Source organism: Triturus cristatus, chromosome 4_1, assembly GCF_964204655.1.
Source record: "Triturus cristatus chromosome 4_1, aTriCri1.1, whole genome shotgun sequence".
Classification (NCBI taxonomy): Eukaryota; Metazoa; Chordata; class Amphibia; order Caudata; family Salamandridae; genus Triturus; species Triturus cristatus.
Window position 1 is genome coordinate 553,152,977 of NC_140585.1, and position 25,689 is coordinate 553,178,665.

Genomic DNA, 25,689 nt, shown 5'->3' on the forward strand with positions numbered 1-25,689 from the left:
GGCTTGAGGGTCTTTATGATTGGTGCACACCATTTTCTGGGAGATCAGCACAGGGTTGGAAATAATGCTCCTGGTTAAGAAGTAGGTTGTCCCTGCCTTGTGAAGCATGTAGTTATCCATAAACTGTTTTAGAGGACAACAGGTTGTGGTGTTCAATGTAGGAATAACCTTATCAGTATTGGTTGGAGTGGTCCGTCATAAACCCTGTCCCTTGTTTTCTTTCCCAGTGGAAAGGGTGGATATACTTTTTGTTGCTCGTCTTATGTTCTGTAAAAGGGTTGTTTTGTAATGGGTTTCTTTCTTAGTGTTTCTAAAATATGGTGATTTGTTCTCTGTGTGCTCCTTGTTGCTTCCTTTCTACCTAGCAGCTATGATACCATCTTAAAATGCTGTTGGTAAGACACCTGGCTCTTGGTGTAGGAGTAGTATTAGAAGAGATGCTGGCCTGCCCCTGGCTTAGTATCCTTATCTTGATGTGTACCTATAACTAATAAAGATATTTTATACTTCCTGAATTCTTACTTGAAAATTTTGAGAGTAATGTCCCTCGAATTAGAACACATACCCTAAATCTGTTGTAGTTAAATTATTTATGGTGTGCTCCTATTGATTCTATAACAACGTTAATCTTTGCTGTTACTATTAGCAATGAGGTAGTCTACCTGCTAGTCTTAGCCGACATTGCTCTTGCCCTGGACATCTTAAAAATTATTTTTAGTCCACTGATACCCCTCCTCCCCCAAGAGAAAGGCAAAAGGAAGATTCTGTCAAGGCAGGTAAAATTGGTAATATTTAATCTATCGAAGCTAATTTTAAAAATGGTAACCCCTGAATCTAGCCCTCCAACTGCCTTGAATGACATTCCATTGGCATTCTAACTTATAATTTGAAGATTCTTCGGAAGCAACACGTCCCTGGGAAAAGCGGATTATAACACCTTTTTTCTTGAAAGACTCCTAGATTAAGGTGAATACTCCTATTAAGCCAAATGCAGAACATCTGCATGTTGTTTATTTATTTAATATGGAAAGAAACATATGGGATTTGAACATAAATGCTGTTACATGAAGCTAAAATACATGGTACATGGGTTATTTTGACGGCCTAGGAGAGCTTGCATAATCTGCGGTTGTTGTGAATTGTGATTACTTGAATCCTTGTAACAGAATAAACAGATGTAACTGCTTAGTAATAGCTGTTGGTCATTCAAATAAATAAATAACCTTTGAAGTTCTTCAAGTGAGGATAAGTGGGAAAGATTTTTACTGTCTGGTTCACGCCTGTCCTGAAGACTACTGTTTTAAGGGGTATACTTTAAAAGTGTATTTAAAAGATTAGAGGATTCTTACATACATTTTCTTTCCTGGTCCGATAAGTGTGGGGGGAGTTCAGTAGGAATATGATAGAGGGGAGGAAAGGGGAAAGTTACAGTAGTCTTTTATACTTTGTTGGAAATATTGATACTGGCAAAACCTTAAGTAAATAAACAGTTTAAGACATAGGATCAAGGCCATGTGAGTCTCAGTAGATGGCAGCCCTTTGCAAATAAAAGACACCTTCACAGGGCAACATTCATAGTCAAAACCATAAACAATTGTTCAAATTTAAGAATCATCATATAAGGCAAAAATTAGTCAAATTCAAATTGGCATCAAATAATTCAAGTGCTAGAGGAATCAATATAAGGCCAAACTCCAAACCAAGTAATTAGCCAGGACCCGAGTATAGTTCAGCAACAGAACTTGCATAAATCTGCTCAAATGGTTTAAATATTAAGTAATGGACAGACCAGTGCAGTCTCTGCTCCATAGTAAGTAAGCAAACATTCAAAGTATAAATTAACAGATAGAGTAACATGGAGTCTTCACAGTTCAGAAAGCAAGAAAGGTCTGGAACACATCCCAGAAATAGCATGTTTTATAGGTTTCAGCAGTGAAAATGAAACTCTTGACATGGTGAGATCTTACATCATAGATCTGTACTAATAATGTTTCATTGAGAGGATCACTAGTAAAACAAAGTATGATGCATCAATAAGAAACATTAGGAACAAATGACAGACAGTACAACTGATTAGAGCATACTTCAAAAGAGTCTTACATTTATTGGTAATATAGGAACACATGGTTTCCTTCTTGCAGAACAAAACGTAATACATTTCAGCTTCACAAACAGTGCCAGGAAATGGATTTTATTTAGCATATTTTCAGAAATTGAAAAACACAGAAGAGAAACATTCATGTAGAAAGCTCATTCGTGTAATTTTTTTTTTCTTTTTCTTTCAAAAACCTTTATTGAAGGCTAGAGTTATTGAACACAGCGTGGTGCCTACATCCCTGAATGGGCCGGCAGCGCAAGGTAGGATCATGCAGAGCTGTAAATGCGAGGGAAATGTACACAGCAATCCGCCTACAACCGCTTTGGGCCGGCCGTGTCAAGTAGGACATGTTAGACAATTAGCTATCGACTTTGTCTTTCCTTCAGCTTTGCACTAGCAGATATATGAAACAGATGAATAACGACTAATGTCTGTGAACAACAAACAAAGCCCCCCCCCCCCCCAGCACTTCAACAATATGACTAACAGATCAAAAGCAGTTTGACTTCTGATAAGCACACACGTAAAAATGACAAAATAACCCGAGACCAATTGCATCAGGTATCCTTAGCAAAGAAATGAGAGTGCATGACATCTTACAAATCAGGATGGCTCATTAGATATAATGTAAGCGGGGCCCAGAAGTCCTTAGGCCGGGACGATTCATGTTTCTCTTCATCATAGATCTCCAATTGTTCCCTACAGTATGACAAATCACGGATCCACTTTCGAACCGTGGGCAATCCCTTTGCGCCCCAATATTGCGCCACAGCACGCCTGGACATTAATGTTGCCACAGCAATCAGCCTCCTTTTGCAGGGTCACATTACCCAACAAGCATAACTCAGGTAGACACCCCACCCGTTCCAGTACAACGTCCGTTATCGCACTCACGACTTTAGACCAAAACACAGCTATCCTTGTACAGAGCCAAGAGAGATGTAGAAGATCAGCGTCTGCCTGCCCACATCGCACATAACAAGCCGCATCACTCAATCCAAATTTCCGCAATTTCACAGGGGTATAATATAGCTGGTGTAAAAATTTGAATTGTATGATTATTAGGTTACAGTTAGCTGTAAGTCGCCCAGTCAATTTACAACAAAAGTGCCAATGGTCCACGGACAGCACATTACCCAGCGCTTCATTTCATTTAACGTATGAGGGATGCACCTCCGACTCCCGCTCACGAAGGGATGCAGTGTATAGTTTAGAAATCAGTCACTTACGATCCTCCTCTGCGAGACCTGCATGCAGTACTCGCAGTGTCTGAGGTTCAGTGGGGAAAGTAGGATATATAGATCCCTGATTGCTTGTCGAATCCGCACGTACGTGAAGCACAGCATAGCACCGTGTGGCCGGCCTGCTTGCACATCCTGCAACGAACAGAACTGGCCTTGTTTATACACGTCCCCCAGTTGCGTGACCCCAGCCGCTTGCAATGTGTTCTACGCCAAACGCTCTTGCGCCGCAGATATACCGGGATGCGCCACGATCGGCAATTTGGGGGCATAAAGTTAGGGTAGCTTCGCTCGTCGCGCCAGTGTCTGCCAGGCCCAGACGTTACACTGCACTGGACTGATTTCTGTCGGGGGGGCCTCCGTTCCCACCTGAGAGAGCTGCTGCTATCAGCGGTAGCGGGAGTATCTCGTCCGCCTCAATTGCCGCATGAGGGAGGAAACGTTGTGGGAAGAACCAATAATGTGCGAATTGCGCCTGTGCGCATAAGTATTAGAGGCGCATATCTGGCGCCTCGAAGCCACCACGTTCAAAAGGTTATACCAAGGTGTCCCAACTGCAGCGAGATTTTTTGCCCCCCCCCCAAACGAATGACAATAGGGCTGTCTGTAACAAATTAAAGGCAGAGATGCTCTGGCGGATAGGGATATTCACGAATAGATAAAATAATTTTGGCAATATAACCATTTTGATCACTGCTATGCGGTCCGCTAGTGAGAGAGGCAGGCGAGCCCACCACTCCGCCTTTTCAGTGAGTTGTATGATGGTGTGTCCGTAATTCATGGATATTACCTGAGCAGGGTCTCTGTGCAACCAGATCCCCAGGTACTTCACTGGGTCCTGGGTCCAGGACAGGGGAAAGTCCATCATTCGTGTAATTTAAAAGCACTTTTCTTTCCGTCACTGCAAAACGAATGTCAATGTTAGCTGACTTTGGCCTAGTCATGTTACACGAGGATTGGTTATGCTAACTAAAACATATATAAATCCAGCATTATTTTCTTTTAATTAAGAACATTTACACTCCACTCAGATGATTTCGGAATCATCACCAAACTACGCTACACTATACTACAACACTTCATCAGTCTTTCTTGGCTACTTCAATTTTGTCTTATCCAAGACCGTCATCAAGTTCTGCATCTTTTCTCTTTCCTTTTCTGGACGTCTTCCTTTCACAATCGCTTTTCAAACCTCCCTTAAGATAAATAACTAATAAAAAATGTTAATGTTAGAATTAGACCAATTATGCTCACTGTTAATATCATAATTGGCATTAGTATTTTCTTTAGCAAGCCACCGCCTACATCACTGAACCATTCACCAATCTTTCCAATTCCCTTTCGAATCTTCCTAAACCATGAGTCAAGTGTTTTGCACACACCAGCTCCTTCAAAAGTATTTGCTTTACTTACAATATAAATTATATTGTTAAAATATTTATTAAATACCTTGCTGTTATCAGGCACAAATGCTCAACACTGTTGGAGCTTAATTGCACAGCACACTCCACCTTCCTTTGCCAACAAAATATCCAGAGCTAATACATTTTTTATTACAATCGCACGAATAGCAAGTATGTCCTCATTAATTTTAGTTAATGCATCTGCAGTATTACTAGCTAAGTGATCTGCCAAAGTAGACAGTTATTTGGGCATGATCCTGGAGTGATAGCTACCTCATCCTGAAATTATCATCCTGGAGTAATACTGTCCCATCCTAAAGTAAGCATGTCATCCTGGAGTAATAAAACCTCAGTCTGAAAGTCCTCATGGAATCATCCTGGTGTAATACTGCCTCATCCTGCAGTCTTCTTGAGAACATCCTAGAGTAATAAAACCTCATCCTTAGTCATCCTCCTGTTATAATGCTGTAGTAATACATCACACTGAACTCATCAGGGGTTCATCCTGAAGTATTAAAAGCTGATCACACGTTTTTACTGAAGTAATCAGATGACCATCCTGCAGTAGCAAATGATCATCAAGTAATACCAACACCATCCTAGAGTAGTTTTTGTGATGAGTCCAGAGTCATCTCATTTATATATTGTGTGCTATACACATACTTCAGGATGTCTTGTGATGATTTTGCCATGTAATAACCGGAATAGCCCAGCTAAAGTAATCAGATACTTCAGAATGGCTACAAGAAAATCTTTTTTTGTCAAGCATCTGCCACTACCTCAGCTGAGAGCCATTGCTCCATGCACAGGTCGTGCTAGTAGCATTCCACCCTGAAGGCTGTCGTCCTAGGGAGTCCAGGCACTGCCCTAGTCTCGGATTTCACTGCTCCGGCGGAACAATGTCGGATGCAGCCACCAACATCTCTTGGACACATTTGGCCAGCCCAAATTTTGCTGCTTGTGCCCGTCTTTCTCACTATGGTGTAGGGCCTATCTGATTACATTTGTGTCATCTGGCCTTGTCAGTCACCACCGCTGGTATCTGATATCAGGTGTCCTTCAGGACCCAGCCTGGGGTGCGAGGAATCAGATCAGGCATTTGCTGCTTCTCTTGCCGCAGACTTGGAGAGCGGGATCACGTGTCTGCCACCATCATGCACCTCGCTTTGGCGCCTTTAATTTCTCAAGGGAATATTTATTTCTATTTCTAACATTGCACTATTTAGGCAACAAAGTCTGGTAAGGCGGTAAATAGCTTTAACATCTTAGCTATGTAAAACCAAGTGAGAATACCATGAATAAAGTAGGGCTGCATCGTAGATGGGTGTAGGAAAAATGGACATATAAGCTTTACTGCATCACTTTGCATTGTGTGTATATAGTTGAATTTTTTATGTCAATGAGGTGCAGAAAGCATATTCCAAGTAGTAGTTTTATCTTGTTTCTCCCAATGCCAATGAAAACCAAAGGCACCTGGACAGAAATACAGGTAGTATTGCCTTCAACTGATCATTGTAATACCAACGAGTTTCTTTGTTAATGGATGAGTCTGACTTAATTTTAGGAAAACGCTTGTTATGTATGGCTCTCATAGAGAGACTCTAACATTTATTTCAGTTTGTGTATCTCATAACCTGCTGCTATGACATGACAACAGTTGATAATAACACTGGTTGCCCACTGTTGTGATGTTCTAAGGGCCTTCCAGGCAACGCTGACCGGTCTCTGAGAGCCTGTCCGCGCAGCTCTCCTTGTTTGCTTTGAAGGAAAGCAGAACGCACAGCTACAGGAGGGGGAAGGAAAGCGGCGAAGGTGGCCGTGGTTGGTTAGGGATTGCAGGGAAGGTTTTTTTATAATTTGAGACGAGGTGGAGAGGCTGTTATTACTCCTCTGCTCCTGCATAGCAGTTGAAAGTAGCGGAAGGTGATTTTGGAGTCATACATAACGTAAATTTATAGATGGGTGAAATGTAAATTACATAGATGTTTTTCTCTTTGGGGTTCTGAGTGACCTCATAGACAACTCGAGCTTCGCTCTCGTTGCCTTTTTGACGTCACTCAGAACCCCTCAGTAAAAAACACATCTCCCGTAATTCAGTGTTACCCGTCTATAATTTTGGATGTTGTATATGGCTCTCAGAGAGAGCCTCCATTGTTTATTTCAGTTTCTAAATCTTATAACTCACTGGTATGAGGTAGCAACAGTTGATAACAACAGTTTTAAATGTGACTCCCAAATAATTTCTGTGCAGTAGTCTTTTTATTGGACTTTATTCAACGTGCAGTTTTGCTTCATGAACAGTGCACACCTGTACACCTGGACGAGTTTGAAACTGCAGATTTTTTGTTTCGGATACATAACTTGTTTCTCGCTTCGATAATGTTTACCATGTATGAGCTTAATTTGAAACCAGATTAACGCTTTTCTGATCGCATGCAACAGGTTGATTTATAATAATGGAAATCCTTACAATGCCAATGAGTTTATTGATTCTCCTTGACTTTGTGTTTGAGTCTGAAGCATGTGGATGCATTTGTTCATGAATAAATGTATTATGAAGAAACGTTGCCAGTGTTGTAGGCTTTGTCTCGTATGAGTTATACCCACGTGTCACTCCTCACCAGCTTGTGACTATATTTTTCAGGAAATCAGTTTGAGCAGTTTAAATAACCACTCTGCCAAGAGTCGGTTTCTTTTCAGGATCTTCCTGACTGACAGACTGCTGAGAGGCAATTCAGCATGTGGGGAGCCCCACTCCCTGGAGTGATTATTATCTGTCAGGCAGAAGATGGCCTCTGTAGTGAGCTGAATTGGATAGATTGCTGTTTCTCCTGTGCCAATGAGTACTAATTACTGCTGTATTACAATTGACTTTACCCCTCTCGTTTAGGATGCCTACTGGATTGCAATGAACAGTTCCCTCAAATGCACAACCTTGAGTGATATCTTCCTGCTGTTCAAGAGTTCGGATTTCATCACTCATGACTTCACTCAGCCGTAAGTCCTTGAATTTATAATTAAACTATGCAGTGCATTCTAGAAATGAGCACTTCAGTAGAAACTCCACATATCGGATTTATAATAGAAACTCCACATATCGGATTTATTATCTGTTATTAATTTGAACTGACAATAAACAAAGTAGTAGTGTGGGAGGGGGGTTCGAATAAATTCTCCAATGTATTTAATTATGTATTTATTATCCAGTTGCCGTTCATATTCCGCTCAGTGGAGAATGTTGTAGAACAGTTTCTATGACCTTTTCTTTTTTTTTTTACCCCACTTGAATGTGCAGTCACCAGTTATGTTGAAAGGTCGGTTATTTTTGTGATCTTCTCTTTGGTCCATGTGTTCGCCTCTGCATTTGGACAATGGAGATGCCTCGTTTGTAGCGCTGGCTTCTGTACTAGCGATAAAGCAGCACATTGTGCAGAACCTGTCTTTTCCATATTAAGATATGTTCATAGCAAAGTGCTCTTCAGAGAGTGGGGTGCGCCCCATCTATCTCCTCGGAGGGGTGGCTCGGCGTTATGGACACCGGGCGAGGGGAAGAGGGAACTGTGTGACCAGCAGGAACTAGAGACCAAGCTCTCTCCAGCAGTCCGGGTCTTACGTGCAGCACGTGACTGTCCTTTATAAGGTGTGAGGTAGTACAAGTGCCTCTTCGTCTCTCGAAGGGGTGGCAGCATATTAAATGGATGAGGTTTCTGAAAAAATACTTGTGAGTGATGTCAGAAGAGTGCGAGAAAAGTGCACCTATGTGTACTTGCGGCTTTCCTTTGTACAGTGAAATGCAGTGTTCAGGCATATATACATAGAAAGATATTTCTACTAAGAAGCATTGACAAACCCAATTAATTGGTCTTTCCTATGCGAGAGCTACTATCTTTGGCAATGTGCTTTAGCGATGTTGTACACCAGTGTGGCTGCTGTTCAGCATGACAAAGTTAGTGACGTTGGGTGGGGTTGGGTAAAGTGGAGTAGATTGGAGTGAGGTTGATTGTTTCTGGAGGGAGCTAATATTTCAGTCTTTATGGTTCTTCCCCCGCTAGGTCTGCTGGCTTCCTGCATTTTTTTGGTCACACACTCACGCTGACACATGAGGGTCTACAGTGGTGCCTCTGCCTGCAGTGGTTCCAATGTGAAGGTGACCTGTTGGACACCATTGAAATCTCCCAAAACACTGAAATGACTTGCTCTAGTGGTCTCCGAGTGGAGTAATGGGCACAGTCATGATGGACACATCCACCTTGGGGTAGAGAACACATCTCTATCAGGGCCTGAGCTACGGACAATTGGTCTGTAAAGTCTCCCAGCCCCCTCTCTCTGGATGATCTGTCCAGATCTTGACAGACATCATAACTACAATGTGGTATGTCAGCAAGCAGAGGGATGTGAGTTCTTAATCTCCTCTCATTTAAGAGATCCCTGAGAATCTGAGCCAAGGTGCAGATACATGGGATCTGGTTGGTTGACAACCATCTGGCAGTTTCTCTGAGCACCATATCCGTATCCTACAGCCTGAGTTGGAATCATCTTGATGACCACGAGTGCTGGCAAAACCTGGAGATGGCTGAAGAAATATGCATCCCTCAGGTAAATCTGTTACCCACTGGTAAGAATGGGCACTGTCCACAGGTCCATGTCCTTCAGTTTTTATTGTAGGAAGCCTTGGAGTATGCACTTCAGTTGACCAGGAATTTTCTGCTTCAATATGCACTTCCTCCCGATCGCCTTCAACTGCCCGAGAAGGTTGTGGTATGCAGACCTTCTGCAACTCTTCCTCTACTGCTTCAACTGTCTCTAAAAACAGGTTCTCTCTTACCAGTCCGAGGGGCTGTTTCTGCACCCCAACATCCAGAGCCTTCACCTTCATTCCTAGAGATTGAGTGGGAGGCATCTGAGCTCCCTTCACTTGCTGCCGGACGTATCAATGACATATTGTCAGTATGTCGCCTCTCCAGAAGATCGGTCTACTTAGAAAGATGGAGCAGAGTTATGACGTGGTCTGCAGATTGAAATGTAGACCCATTAGAGGCACATGTGTCTTATATGTTGTGTTTTGCCCTCCTGTTAGCGCAGCAAGGTTGTGCAGTGAGCACTGTCAAAGACTACACTACTGCCTTGTCAGCATTTATATGTCTTCCCATTTCACCTTCCTTGATCAGGTGCCTGATTGTGCTCAAATCTTTGAAGGAGCTCTAAAAGGTTTCTCCCTACATCCGTTTTTTTGCCCCATTGCAATCAAACTTTTCTTGACTATTGTGATGGGGACTCGTAATCCTCTACAAAATTTCCTTGTTAGTTGACTTTGAAAACTGTTTTTCCTGTAGCCATCACTCCGATGCTGCAGCAAGCTGCATTGGTCATATGTCTGCTCACATTTCAGTTGTTTTTACCAACACCAGCTTTGTCTTATTGACTGAAACGGCTTTCTTGCTCAATGTACTGGTGCCCTTCCATCTGTGGCAATCAATTACTCCTACCACTTTCTGCCCTTTAAACCCATCCCACCAAGAAGGAGGAGGGGCTACATCAGCTGGATCCTCGTAGGGTAGTCTGTTATTACATTGACTGAATGAGGGAGAGTAGGTCTGACAACAAGTTCTTCATCGGATATATAGGTTTTAAAAAGGCAGAAATGGACCTTATCATGCTAGATTGCTTTGTGCATTATAGATGTCTGAAATTTGTTGTGAAGTGACATGGGCTTTTCGTCGTACTTTTGCAACGCACTATTGCTTAGACTCAGAAAAGAGAAGTAAGCCACATAGCTCGCTTGGTGTACAGGTTTTCCTTGCCTGACCACTCCTTCAGACCCACTACCAGGGAGGAAGTACTGCTGTGGTATCTAATCGAAAGATGAGTAATATGCAGGTATTCGTCCCATGAAAAAGTTACCTCAGTAGCAGTCTTTCTGGTGAATACTCTAGCTACCTTCAGATTGTTTACGGATACCACTCACCTCCCAGTTCTGAAAGATCGCCATAGATTTTGATAATGATGAGGTCCCAACTTAGTTTGATACACTGCCCATTCACATTTGAACTGATGCAGCCTTCGTACCTACCTCTAACAGGCTTGGAAGAAATGTGCAGAACCTGATGTCAGTGCCGGGCCGGCACTATATAGCTTAATTAATGTCACATCTGTGCCACTTCTGAGATGGAGCTCATGTCACCTACTGGTAGAGGAGAGCTATGACAAACGTTTGAGTATCTAGTCTATCTCCTGGATATGAGGAATCTGCAGGTTGATAGAATATCCACCTGAAAGATGGTGGAATCCATCCATCAATCAGAGTTTTGTGTAGCACTTCTACTCACCCATGAGGGTCTCAAGGCGCTGAAGCGGGCGGGGTTGCTGGTCCATCTGTGCATGGAGGATTACGATGGGGATTGCCTGAGGTGGAGGGGCAGGGTGTTCCAGGTCTTAGGGGCGAGGTAGGAGATGGATCTTCCTCCGGTTCTGGTCTTGTGAATCTGTGGGATGGAGGCCAGGGCAATTTGGGTGGAGAAAAGTTGTCTGGCGGGTACGTGGAATGAGAAGCAGTGGTTCAGATATGCTGGTCCTCCGTTGTGGAGAGTTTTGTAGGCATGTGTGAGGATGGTTACTGAAAGTAACTTTCTCTTTGCTCACATGTGCAGAGGGGCTTCCTGCAAAGTGTGGCCCCTTCACGAGGCAGGTACCAGTAACCTTCTACTGCTCTACACAGACAGACCACCCCTTCAGACCGTATGAAACTTTATCTTGTACCAGAATGAGCATATTACCTGAAAAAACCAATTACTGTGGCAGTTGGTCATTGGATACCTCATAGATGGATGAAATATGCCAGATGCGGGATTGAACAGCTTCTGTGCGGTTATTTTACATACCTGGCTTATAGCATTTACCCAGTAAGAACGTTAGTCATTAAAATTACATCTATTTTTGCTGGAAAAATAAATAATCTGCATAATTCATCCCTTCTCGGTAAGGTTTAGAATGGGCTATAGACTGTAGTAGCAGGATGATTTTATGTAAAGCACGGGGGTGAGGACAGCTTGCTCCCTTTTGAACAGAGGTAAGCACAGAAAATGAATATGTGGACACGATGAATGCGTTAGAGAAAAACTATGGCAAGAAAGTGAGCATTATTGTAGAAAGACATCAGTTTTTCTCTCGGTCCCAGTTGCTGGGGGAAAATGTGGAACAGTATGTTTCGGTTTTAAAAACTTGAGCCGTGACATGTAAGTTTAGGGATTGTACGAAAAGATAAGAGATATATTTATTAATAGGAACAACAATGTAAATATACAAGAAAATTTGTTAGAATTGAAAGGTCCCTCCTTAGACAAAGTCATAAGCATAGCGAGGCGAGTAGAGTATACATCTAGGTATGTAAGGGAGCTCAATGGTGGTCAACACAAAAAGTAAATTTGAGAACAATAAATTGAATGTGGTGCACAAAACACGAAGAGGACCAGGAGTGTCGCTCAAGACACACAGCAGATTGTGATGCATGTCCAGCCATAAAGGCGAGGTGTTTTAATTGCAAGATAGCTGGGCACTTCTCCAGGGTGTATATGATAAAGAAGAGGTTCGCCCAAATCCTTCCACAATATATGGGCTATGAAGACATTCAACAAATGAACGTGAGGTGGAGGAACAGATATCACCAATTAATTACAACAGAGTACATTTAGTTACTCCAAAGTATGGGGTCCTAATCCCCATCCAATATTGATCAATTATTACAAAAAATAACATTCAATTCATCCCAGGTCTCAACCGAAATGTATTTCTTATTTCATAGCTGGTTGGGACTATTACTCTTTATACACATATTCAACACACAATTACTATATACAAAATACACAATTTACAAAATACACAAAATGATAATCCAACTCATTTCCTAAACCCTAATTCTTTACACAACCAGTGGCCGTACATCACAAATCTGTCGCGGTCCACTGCGAGGTAACCCTAATGTACAGATGAGGAAACTGTTCCACCTCAAAACAATCTTTTTAGTTCTGTACACAACAATAAGTATATGCCACTTTGGGTATTAATGGGCTCTTACTTTCCGGTGGTCTACGCGTTTCGACCCCTTGATTTGGGTCTCATCAGGACGGGGAAAGGATCTAAAACAACAATTACACAATATATACATAAGCGTTACTGTACAACTATTTACACCTACAAAATGCAAATAATGACAAATAAGTCACTATGGAAGAGTTTCCAAGTACCAACACCCAAGCGTGCATTATTCAAGTGAAAGAAGGGAAAAGGTAAACTGCAGCATTCACTCATCTCATCCCTTTGTGAAAGAACATTGTATCCGCATAGTAAGCGGTAGAGCCTACGTATACGTGATCACCCCCTCAGCGTGTGTCTAGGAGAAGAATGGGACAAGGGAAAATCTAACTCCGCAATGTCAACTAAAGCCTAAAGCCTATCACCCATTATGGTGATCGCTACGTGGAACTTACAGTGTCTAGCTGCGGACTGTAAAAAATTCAGGAACAGCTGCTCCTGTCAATGACTCATGTCGTCATGGGATTCACTAGGGACCAACTAATTTCTAAAGTAAATGAAATAATGGAGAGAACAGAGTAAAACATTTAATTTGCTGTGTCTGACACCAATAAGTGACTCCCCTCACACATAACGGACAAACTTCTACCTTGCAGATCCTGTTTAGTAGTGTGGATCCAAGTCGGGTCTTGCTGTGCCTTCTGTCAGGCTGAAACTCCCTACGAAAGTAAAAAATGCATAGAGCGTAGGGTTAATGCCTCATAACGGCTTGTGCATGCTGTTTGGCAGTAAAAGATGCACTAGCGACGACCTCGTGAGCACTCACCCGTCTCTCCTGAATTTGCAAATCTACACTGCTCTGCATCAATAAAGAGCCCTGCGGTATCGGTACGTGACGTTCAAAGACGCCGCCGGAAAAGCCCTAATCAATACCCACAGGGAATCACGTGTCCACTAAACTAATTAAGCTGTATCAGGGTGTGCAATATCAGGAGGGCGGAGTGGGGCAAACAAGTGGTGAATGCCTTAAATGACAGTCACAATGAGTATTTTGCCAAAGAAGAGGACGGCGACAAAGTTGAAGTGGTGGTAGTGTGTGAGGATGTTGTGGCTGAGAGAAGAGGCTTACTGCCCTGCGAAGTGTACTCTGAAGATCAATGAGAAAGCCATCTCTTTGTGGGTGTATTCGTGCTTGTTGTACACAATAATTGATTGAGTAATGTGGGACAGACTGGGTGGTTGTAAATTGTGCCCTCCTGACATTGAACCCGAAGGTTATTGTGGGGTGAAACTTCCACGGTGGGATAATTTGATAGCAGGCCTGCATACAAGGACAGAGTGGCAGAAGGGAAAGTCTATGTGGTGGAGAGAGGAAAGGCGCTTTTGGAGTAGAGAGAGCAGAGGGCTCTAGGGAGCATTCTCAATTTCAATCATTCCAAACCGGTCTGGCTCATGGAGAAGGTGGATGAACAGAAGTATCTCAAATGGTTCGCTAACCAATTAGGATGTTTAGAAAGGTTCGAACATTGCATTGTTCTGAAGTCATGGTGTAACCCTAAAGTACATAAAGTGGGGAATGTTCTGCTGGCCCTACCCAAACAGCTCAAGGAAGAGCTTGACTGTTTGCAGTTCGGGTGATTGAGCCAATAGAATCATCTGAATGGCTCAGTCTGATTGTACTGGCACGCAAGTCTAATGGAAAATTGTGTATATGTGTCAATTTGAGGGACCTCAATGAGTGCATATGGATTGACTTACATTCTTTGCTGCACATAAACGAAGTGGTCACAATCTTCAGAGATGCCCAGTACTTTTCTTCCATAGATCTATCTAGTGCTTATTACCAAGTGTGGCTGCATATGGAAATGAAACACCTCACGTTGTTAATAATGCTTAAAGGTGTTTTCCAGTTTGTGTGGCTGCCATTCGGATTGGCATCAGCATCCGCAGTTGTTGAAGTCATGAGCAGTGTGCTGAAGATATCCTTGTGTGGGGGGCGGACATAGAATATCATAATCGTGTGTTGGGTGTGGTGTAGAGGAAACTGCAGGATGCTGAATTAACGGTCCGCATTGACAAGTGCAAGTTTGGAGTGATGCAGATTGAGTACCTGGGTCACATGTTGCAAAGAGATGGTTTAAAACCTAAAATAAAATTGCTTGAAGCAAAAGAATATGCACCTTCTCCAACTGATTAAGAGCAACTTTGTTCTTTTCTGCAGGCTAGTCAAGTATTATTCGAAGTTTGTGCAACATTTTGCTGACAAGGTGCATGTGTTGAGGAAGTTGATAAAAAAAGGGGTGCAGTAGGAGTGGATACGTGAATGTCAGGCAGCCTTCGAAACTTGATATTGTGAAGGCAGTTGCCTTGAAACCATTTGACCTCCAGAATGAAACCATAGTGGTGGTAATGCGTGTGCCTATGGACACATGGCTGTTTTGATGCAGAGAAAGAATGGCCTGGAAAGGATGGTTGCGTTTGCCTCACGGGCACTGAAGGGATCCGAAGGCACATACTCGATAATAGAAGAGGGAGGTGTTGGCTTGCTGATGGAGCGAGCAGTATTTTAAGACATATTTGTATGGGGAACCACCTTTGAGTAATGCACAGACCACAATCACTTGGCTGATTTTTTTCTCCACGAAGGGTGCTGGGGGGGGGGGGTAACACGTAGGATTGCCATATGGATTGCCATATGGCTGAATCGCCTTTAAGAGTTGTATTATGGTATGTTCTGGGAAGCAAGTATCTGAACTAAGGGTGGGCGTAGTTCGCGAAGTAGCACTTCGCGAAGCTACGCAAAGTGAAGTTCGCACTACGCGAGCTACGCGTAGCACTTCGCGAACTGCGAAGTAACATGTTCGCACTGTGCAAGATGTTGTTTTCAATGATTGCACAGTGCGAACAAGCAACCGGCACTGTGCAATCATTGAAAATTACATCTTGCACAGTGCGAGCTGTAGTTTTCTGCTGCTCGAGTAGATTTTTCCTCGAGCTGCAGCTTTCTCAACGCGAACTGGTAGTTTCTCATCGCGAGCGGTCGCGAGCATACGCGACCCCTCGCAATGAGAAACCTGACCTTCTTGCGTTGTGAATCTCGCCGGGAGGTTTATTTTCCATGCTCGCGATCGCGAACAAGGAAAAAGTCTCGCCAGGATGTCATTTTGCTTGCTCGCGGTCGCCAACTTGACGTTGAGGACCGCGAGCAAGCAAAAAATGACCGCAGCACTACGCAACACTACGCTACGCGTGTTCGCACTGTGCTACGTGCAGTTCGCGTAGTGCGAAGTAGCGCGAACTTCGCAAACTACGCGAGCGTAGCGTAGTGCTTCGCCCAGGCCTAATCTGAACACGGATTGTTTGTCTCGTTTACCATTGCAGGTGGAGTAAGGGAACGAAAGGGAGGATGACAGTGATTAGTGGCTGGTTATCAGTGTTTTTAGTGAGTCGTTTGGAGGTGCCATAGCGAGGATGAGTAGAAGCAAGCCTTAGTGGAGGAAGATACTTTGAAGCAGCTTATTTCTTCTTTGTCCAATGTAACCAGTCAGTCAGTGTGAAGAGGGAATTTGGAGAATACCGGATGGTGTGGTCAGAGTTGTTGGTAGGGGATGTAGTTTTGAGAAGGGATAGAAGACTGGTGGTGCCCACAGGTTTGCGGTCTAGATTATTGGAGCTAATGCATTTCTCCCGGGAAAAGAAGGACCTGCATAGGCTTTTGGTAGCTGGGCATGGACAGAGAGATATAAAGGTTTGTGCACAATTTCAGAGCATGCATGTGTAGTGATAAATCCGACACGGTTGATAAGACTCCCGTAACACCCACCCAGTTTCTAGAAAAACCATGGCAAAGGGTAGCGGTTGACATTTGTGGGCTTTTCAATTGTTGAGGGATTGAAGGCAAGTATGCGGTTGTTTTGATGGACTATTTTTCCAAGTGGCCAGAGGGGACTTTTGTCAGAGAGATAAGAGCTTCCTGCATCATAAACTTTTTGCAAAGAGGTTTTTAGAAGGGAAGGCTACCCAGAGTGGATCGTATCTGGCATCGGTCCACAGTTTCTTCCAGAGGAGTTCCAGATGTTCTTAAAAGAGGAAGGGGTAAATCATTATAAAAGAGCTGTGTACCTCCCACGGGAAAATGGTCTCTTAGACAGATTCAACCAGGTGTTGAAGCAGTGTGTGCAGTTGGCTGAGGAGAATGAGGTAGCTTGCAAAGAGTGGTCAAAGAAATGTTATGGAGTTACAGGAATCAACCACATACAGCCACGGGAGAACCACGATTTTTCCTGCCGAAGAGCACAGAAGCATGCAGGTGACATCTGCATAGATTAACAGATAGGGGGGAAATTGATAAGGCTGAACTTGAGAAGAGGGTGGCTGGATACCATGGAAAGTATGAGTAGAGACACAAGGACAAACTAAGGAAAAAGGCACGAATGATCGTGATTGGTGGCTGGGTAAGAGTGCTGCTGGGCGGGGCAATGTAAAAACTGGGCATTCAAGTCTCAAATGGACGTCATCTCTCCCTCTAGACTAGTCAGGCTACAAGGTGGTCATGCAGTGGCGGCCGGGGCCGATCGGGGGGTCTCGGAACGGGCAGGGAGGGATGTAATAAATGAAATAGAAATAACTTACCTTATCGCTGCTGCCTCTCCTCCGCGTCAAGATTTGGCCGAACAGGAACCAGGAAGCACCCAGGCTCCCCTGACCAGTTACAACTCTGCAATGCAGTGTATGTGATTGGTCTGAGTGCCGGGATCGGTCCTGAGACGGGGACTGGGGGCTAGGGCATGTTCTCCATGCATGCTGTAATGCAGTCTGCATGGAGAACATGCAAAGGGCACATGATTGTTTGACCGGCCCCAGAGTCATTGCGCTCTTGGAGTGGGCAAACCACTCCTCCACTGCCCTGCTCTGAAAGCAGAGCAGCCCGCCCACAAAGCGGCACGGAAACATAAAATGATAATAACTTCGAGTTATTATAATTTTTATGATTCACTTATTTACACTGCTTAAAAGCAGTGGGGCAATGCTCTTCCACCTAAGCGGAGGAGCTGCTACTGCGGTCATGTTTGAGATAGGGGGAAGTGGCTGGGAAAAATAAGTCTTGCCCACCTTTGGGACACACAGTTCGTCGCCCCTGGAACACCATCAACGCCAAATAGCTTAGTTCCTCTCTCATCCAGTCAATACCATTGATTTCAATGGACCTGGACATGGCCATTTGCAATTATCATCAATGGCTAGATTCATAACTAACCCAGCTAGCCCCAGCAAAAAGTCACCACAGTTGCAAGATCATTCCCTCAGAACCTTGGTTTAACGAAAACCTTTGACATAAAAACAGGTATGCAGGAGATTAGAAGAGAAATGGAGGCTCGACTATAAAACATCTGACAAAGAAATCTATAAAGCTAATATACAAATTTACAAAAAGCTAATTCAAACTGAGAACATTTATTTCACCACTAAAATAGAAGCAGCAAAAACTCTTCAAAGGAACAGTTCGCAACAGTTAAACTATTAAAACTCCCTGAAGAAAAAAACCCCACCATTAGTCAGCAGTTGTGCAACAAGTTAGCATTGTTCTTTCAAGACAAAGTCAAATTGGTGTATGATTCCTTCGTAAACGCTAATCAATTAGCAGACCAAAGCAAATGTCAGGCAGGTTCTATTCTCTGCTCCTGGTACAAATACCTTCTCACTTTGCGGCTATGACACTGGACCAAACAATAAAGATTTTAAAACAAGTTAGATCTGGCTCACTACAGGACCCTTCCCCCCCCCCCCCCCCCCCCCCGAATAATTCATCTGCCACCCGAAGTAACAGCTGCACACCTTACAAACCTCTTCAATAATCTGTTTAGTGCATGTTACTTTCCAAAAGATTGGAAGACTGGTTTGATCCTCCACAAAACCTAACCTTGATGTTGGTGACCGTAATAATTATAGGCGGATCTCTCGACTACCACTCCTTGGCAGAATGGTGGAAAGGGCCGTCAATTAAGAACTGACAATTTTTATAGACAATGATAAGAGTCTCAATCCAACTCCGTTTGGATTCCGTAGTCACCACAGCACTGAGCTGACACTGATAACGGCCACTGAGGAAGTTAGACAGACAACAAATCGTGGGGGCAATGCGGCCCTGATCTTATTAGATCTTTCGGCTGCATTTGATAAAGTTAACCATACTCTCCTAATTGACAGACTTGCATCGGTTGGTAGCAAAGCCAAAGTGCTCAAGTTCTTAACATCCTTCCTAGCCGATCGAATTCAAATAGTGTCTTTAGGAGACTTTACAGCACTAGCCTTCTCTCTGCCTTGCGTGGTGCCCCAGGGTTTATCCCTGAGTCTCACTCTATTTTAACTACACATCACCCTGCTGGCAGCATTGATCAAATGTCATGGTTTTGCATTGGTCTCCTACGCTGATGACACGCAGATCGTTGAGTCGGTAGCAGGTAACCCTGAGCCCACGGCTGTTCAATTTCACTATTGCATGCTCAACATAGGCAACTGGATGCGGACTAACTGCCTGAAGTTGAACTCCTCAAAAACTGAGGTTTTACTGTTTGGCAATAACCCTTCCTTCTGGTCTCCTAACTGGTGGCCTCAAGATCTCGAAACCCTGCCTTCCACAAGTAGTAAAGTAAAAAAATTGGTAGTTATCATCGACACTCAGTTATCCTTGGAAGGGCAGATAAATCATACTACAACTTCCTGATTTTATATCTTGAAAGTACTCAGTAAAGTCCTTCCCTACGTCCCTTGACCTTGCAAAACACTGTAGTTATAGCTCTTATTTCCTCTAAATTGTATTACTGCAATGTGCTTTTCATGAACATTCAGAAACGTTTTCTGCGCAGCTTGCAGGCAGAACGCTGCAGCTTTCCTGCTGGGTATCCCAAAACATAAATCTACATCCCAAGCCCTGGCCCAGTCACACTGGCTACCCATCGGAAAACGCATCCAAATTTAAGGCACTTTGTATAGCCTTTAAAGCGTTACAGGGCCTTGGCCCTGCATATTTGAGACAGCGCTTCCAACGTTACATCCCAGCACGATCTCTTCATTCATTTACTAGTGGAAACCTCTAGAAGATTAACTCTTTTTCATCTTTTAGTGGAAACCTCTAGAAGATTAAAACGAGTTAATTGAGGGGGTAGGTTCGTAACCTGCACAGCAAGGCTATGGAATTCATGCCCCACAGAATTCATGAACAGAGGGAACTGATTAGAATTCAGGAAAAGTCTAAAAACCTGGCTATTCACTAAGTAGCTTCTCTCCATTTTTCCGTAATAAGCAAACTCTGCCTCTCAGTCTGTCTCAGCCCCTAGATACCCCCGGGTAAAAGTTGCGCATTAGAAATATTATTTTCATTTTATTTCAAAGAAATAAAAAAAGTGAAGGGCAACAATATGTGGTTGGATGATGTCAGGAAGTGAAATACAAGGGAAATCACTTTGTGCAGTGCTCTAAAGTATGGGGTTTGGTTGGAGAAAATAGATGGAACAGGGATTTCTAGTGACAATCCTAGTACGGAAGTGATGGATGAAAAGAATATGCGGGTAAGGAGAAAACCTGTTTTGCTCAGTCTATGTTTGCACATACAAGAAAAGTTTGATTTATGTCTAAATTAAGCACTGTTAATTTAGGTTCATATTTTCGTTAGTCATACTTGTTTTATTGGGAAGGCGGGATGTGTTATGTTCTTATGTATCACATGTTTGTTATCACTTGATTCTGTCACCTGGCAACTAGTCTTTGCTATGAGAGCTCTCATGGGCTGGAGATTCCATGCTCCAACAGTACTTGACTGAGACCCTGCCGTGGGTTGGATGTATCTACTGAGCTACTTGAATAAACAGTATTATCACATCTGTGTGGTTCCTGCTTCTCAAACCTTGTACTATGGCAATGTCTTGTATATTGACATCACTCAAGATTCGTTAGAGACTCCAAACCACTCAATTCTGCTTTATCACTTGTTATCAATTTGTGTCTACCCAGCTATGAGCTGTCCACTAGCTGTCCTAGACATCTCATTCAACTGTGCTGCCCTGCTAGGGCCATAAGATCCTCTAATCTGAGGCTGGCACTGGTCCCTCGAATCAATGGGTCCAGTCAAGGTGGCCATGTTGTTGTTTGGACTCAAATAATGGAAACGTTTACTTCTACACCCGCACCAAAGCTTCATAGAAGAAATCTTCAGGACTTGAGGCTTTTCTAACTCTGCCTGCTTCTGTTTGGTGTCCTGCAATATCCGTTTCTTAGCACTGGGAAGCCCCACCTGGGGTTGCTCTGAGCTCTACAAGTCCCAAACACATAACATAACATGGTATCGGAAGTCCGACTCCTCCACATTGGCATGTCACTGAAACTTGCCATATTGGGAATAATGGAGGAGATAGTATTGCCACGTGGGGTGCATTGTTGCTTTGCTGCTGCCCCATCAAATACTTTGTTTAGCACAATGTTGTGTTCACAAATATGTGAATATATTTTCTGGCAGATCCTTAAAATCCAGACTCGGAGCGCTTGTCTCATTGATTGTTTTCTGATTTTTATTGCTGCATTTGTTTCTAATAGACAAGTGGATAAGCTACGGTAATATTGGCAGGAAAGTTTTAAGGCTGGAGTACTGACCGCCAGTTAAGTTGGTAACTGCATTGCCTGATAAAGGAAGCAAATATTAATAAGCCAAGCTAAGGAGGAGTGCAAATCACTGCCAATATTTGGTACTCAGTAAAAACATATTGCAATTACTTAAAGTACACACGGATAGACGCATTTAGAAATGGAAATGGCTACATTTAATTTGTTAATGCTGTGCCTGGCGCTGTAAATCATTCCGTTAGTAACTTTCCTTTCAGAATGTTCATTCTGCTAACTCAGTGCCTTTTTTCTTTAATGAGGACATTGATTATTTGCCAGTTATTTTGTTAAGTAGGCAGAATATTAACACTGCTGACATATTATGAGAATAATTCTGAGTGAATAAAATTGAATGGTTGAGGATGTAACCTACTGAAACTATTGCGAATTCACATTCGGGATCGAAAACAATGCAACCCATGTGACCTCCGTGGAGATTGCTTGAGATTTTAATGAGAAGTGCTTTTATAGATTGTCCTCTTTAAAATCATTTTAATAATAGCCCGATATGTTTCTCGATAGTATGCGGCCAAAGTCACTTATGAGTATCGAGATGTGAATAAATAGAAAAAAAAATATGAAGTGCTGTTATACTTGAAATAGACGTACCTTTTAAAACGAACATATATTTAAATGAGAACCGCGCCCAAATCTTTTTTGCTGGCGGGCCTGTCTTCTCCCTTTGATTTTCCTGAGGACATTTTTGTTCTCCTCAGAAGAAGGTACGTGTTTAGTCTGGCCTAGAGACCGCTTTATTTGCCTCTTCAGCCTATTATGATAAAAATAAATCATAAAAAAATACCTATCTATATACATGCACATAGGGACTTAGGGTCAGGCCTCTTTATCCATTGGTCTGTTCAGCTGTAGTTCACATTTTGCTTCTGCCCACCCCAGCATACACCACACTTCAGCTATGGCTCTCTTGCACATGACAGCATTTTTATTTCTTTAAGAAGTGCACTTGACTCGAGGCTGATTGGCCTGTACTTTACATCTCCGGTGTTTTTTTTCCCTTTCCATTGTGTCTTACTTTCTTTACGCCAAAAACAATAATACAGAGCGTTATGGATTCAAACTAAAAAGTGGTGCAATACATGTTCTAAGTTCACCAGCCCACCAGGAAGCACCTGTACTGTTCTATTAAACGTTTGTGTATTTATGTATTTTTTGTTAAACTTTTTATTGCAAGCATTTTGCTGCCATAGTCGGGCCGCACTTTTTTTCCTTTTTATTATTTTAGTGGCACATGCTTGCAATATTTTTTTTAATTATCACAATACCAGCTTCTCGAGAGCCGACGTTTTGGCATTGCCAATGCTTGTATTTTAAAAAGTCCCAGTGACTGATTGAAATGGCTCCGCGATTCTCAAGAAGAGACTTCTTTCTGACGACGAGTGGCCTAAGCTTTTAAACTGCCATCCCGTAGCAAGCATGATCTCTACCTTTGAAATGCTGTAAGGGTAAGATTCATGGGGGGGCTGATGCTGAATTTTGGAAGAGAGGCCATTTTAATTAGAGCGTTCTTGTCCCTCTATATCATAATTCTTCCATAGTAAAGATAATGTATTAGAGCTTTATGACTGTATTGTACTCACATTATATATATTTCCTTCTTAGGAAGAATAAAGATTACAGTCAGTAAGTCATTTATTTATGTGCAGCTTTAAAAAAAAGTTAGATACAATGAAACCAACATATCATGGTGAAAATGGGCGGTCCTAGGATTACACAAACGAAAAGACACCGTGCCAGTGCTTTATTATTTTACACATTTCTTTATTGGTTTTAACATAGCATAAGTAAACCAGGTACAAGGAAAGGTCCATAGCCATAGAAAAGAAGAAGAAGAAAAAAGAAAAATTGATTCTCAAAAACAGTGCGATCCAACGGCAGAGGACATATGAGATAATACCCAGAACAGAGCAATAAGACTGCGTGTAAGGAAGAGCTTTACGAGGTCGGTAGTCAACCTCTGCATTAACCCGGTCCGCCCATACAAGCGACACTCACTGTTAGTACCGGAGTTAGTAAAGGCCAATTAGAAGTCTGTAATCACACAGATCTTATTGTGGTAAATATTTCATTACCGGTACTATTTTTATGCGGTAAAGTCTATTAAGAATAACTCAGTAAATATAAGAGGCAGAATCCGTGGTATTAGAGGTTTTAAAAGGCTTTATTCCTATACAAAGGAATACAATTCGAATTGTAGGCTTTCTATTCCATCACCACGAAAGTTCAGGAAGGAAGGGCGTACATTATTGACAGATAATTGGTTTTATAGAAAATGCATTACAGTGGAACAGATGCAAGAGGCGTAACAGCTGATAATACAGATAAACTGTGCATACGTAACTAATAAAGGCGGTCATATGGGCGTAATTTAATAAACGTCATTATACATGATGTCACAAGTGGGTGGATCCATAAAAGAATCCTGCAATGTCAGCAGAAATATTTGGCAGAGATGCGCGCGCAGCCGCATGACGTGTGATTGACGTGCAACTAGAGGGTGAAGGGGACTTGACATTTAGCTCTACATGTGGAGACAAAAGTCTGGGGGTTATGTCAACCTAATCCCAAATCATATCTAATATCCTATGTTTAAAGAACTGTGTTATCCAAAAGGAAAGGTCTCTAGGATAGAATCTATTCTATACTGACTGTTAGTGCGTGTACAAGCGTCTAAGTGTCTACATGAGATGCGAGGGGGTTGGAATATTCCATGGTAACGGGGCCTATGAATTACTTGCATGAGGACAGCGAGGCCTGGTCCTTTGCACGGTAGCTGGAGGAATGTTTACCTAAACTGCTAGACAGGAATGCATCGGATGAGGAGCGGAGTAGATCATCTTGAAGGTGAAATACAGTTTTTGGCAGGCAATACGCTGGATCAGGCACCGTTAGCCGCGCAGGGAGTAGGACAAAGTTCATGGATACAGATGCAGGCTCAGACTGGAGCTTTCAGAGGCAGAAGGCAGGAAAAGGCTTGATGACAGAATTCAGGGCCTACTCGCCTGAATCTGTAAAATGTGGAAAGTGAACCACATAAAGTCGGTGGCCTTTCATACTTAGGAATGGAATATCTGACCCATTCATGGCGGATCTGAAAGAGGACATGTTGACGGTGGACGCACATATATTTGCGTCTTCAAAACTGGAGCAGGAGGGAACATACATGTACTTATAGCATGCACATGGAGCCGTTGGGGTCTACGATAGGGGACATAACTGGTCACAAAATTCATATTTCCTCATTCCCTCCTTGTCCCCTACGGACCCTCAGGAGATATCGATCTTCATCAATCCATCGATCTGTTCATATAGCATCATTTGTTCTTCTTTCTTCTTCCGAGATCTTGAACGAAAACTTGGATGTGGGATACACGATGTGGCACACAGACCACAAATCGCTGGCCCACATTGTAGACATAAGCAGCAACTGAATAGTATGAGAAAGCCAATACCTAGGAAGGATAGGATTCTCCATCCCCAGGCTGACAACACGCCCCAGAACCAACCGGACCAAGTCCAGGTGCCTGGACTCTGGTGTATCTGGCTTATAATCTTATGAAGGCGGGTTATGGCTTTATATACTGACGGCGAATTTTCTGGTATGAAAATGCAGCAACTTGATCCGATGACCCTACAAGCTCCGCCCCTATCGGCCACGATGACGTCAAGGACAAGACGATTTTGAAGCACAACAATCCGCATAGCAGACTGCTCTTCTGTTAAATTGCCTAAGGCGGAAATAGTTTCGTTCACTACTGCTTCAAGGGTTCTGGTTAATCTACGTATCAGCTTACTATTAGTGACTGTACCTATATAGGGAAAGAAACCTTTATTGAAATCTGTGTATTTTTCCCATGCTGTTTCAGTGTAATCGACAATTGGGAGATCTCTCTGCTGTCTATTGTGTACTAAATGGATATTTCGGTGATAATCAGGAGGAGCTAGGAAAACAGGTGGTAGAAGGAATGCTATGTAACAGGTACCATCCCAATCTAAAGGTAGACATATATATGCGGTCTGGCCACATATGAAGTAGGAATGATGGAAAGCTCTAAATGTAGACTTGCCTTGATCACTGAATTTTATTACAGTGGTGCATTTACTATGGCCCATGTGTATGGAACCATTCTTTCTTATACATAATTCCCCTTTTACTGGGAATACTGACATGGCGGGCAAGATTGGTGTAGCTTCAGATTCAACGTTCAGGATCATGAGGTTAAGTGTAAAATTACCTAATCCATAT

At 42.8% G+C, this 25,689-nt stretch overlaps 1 protein-coding gene across 1 annotated transcript in view; it reads left to right on the forward strand.

The window, feature by feature from the left end:
• Nucleotides 1-25,689, forward strand: part of CDC123 (cell division cycle 123) — a 424,883-nt gene that overhangs the window by 164,415 nt on the left and 234,779 nt on the right. Inside the window, exon 6 of the mRNA XM_085652872.1 lies at nucleotides 7,633-7,739. Within this exon, the coding sequence (XP_085508998.1) occupies nucleotides 7,633-7,739 (107 nt within the window). The remainder of the gene's footprint in view (nucleotides 1-7,632; nucleotides 7,740-25,689) is intronic.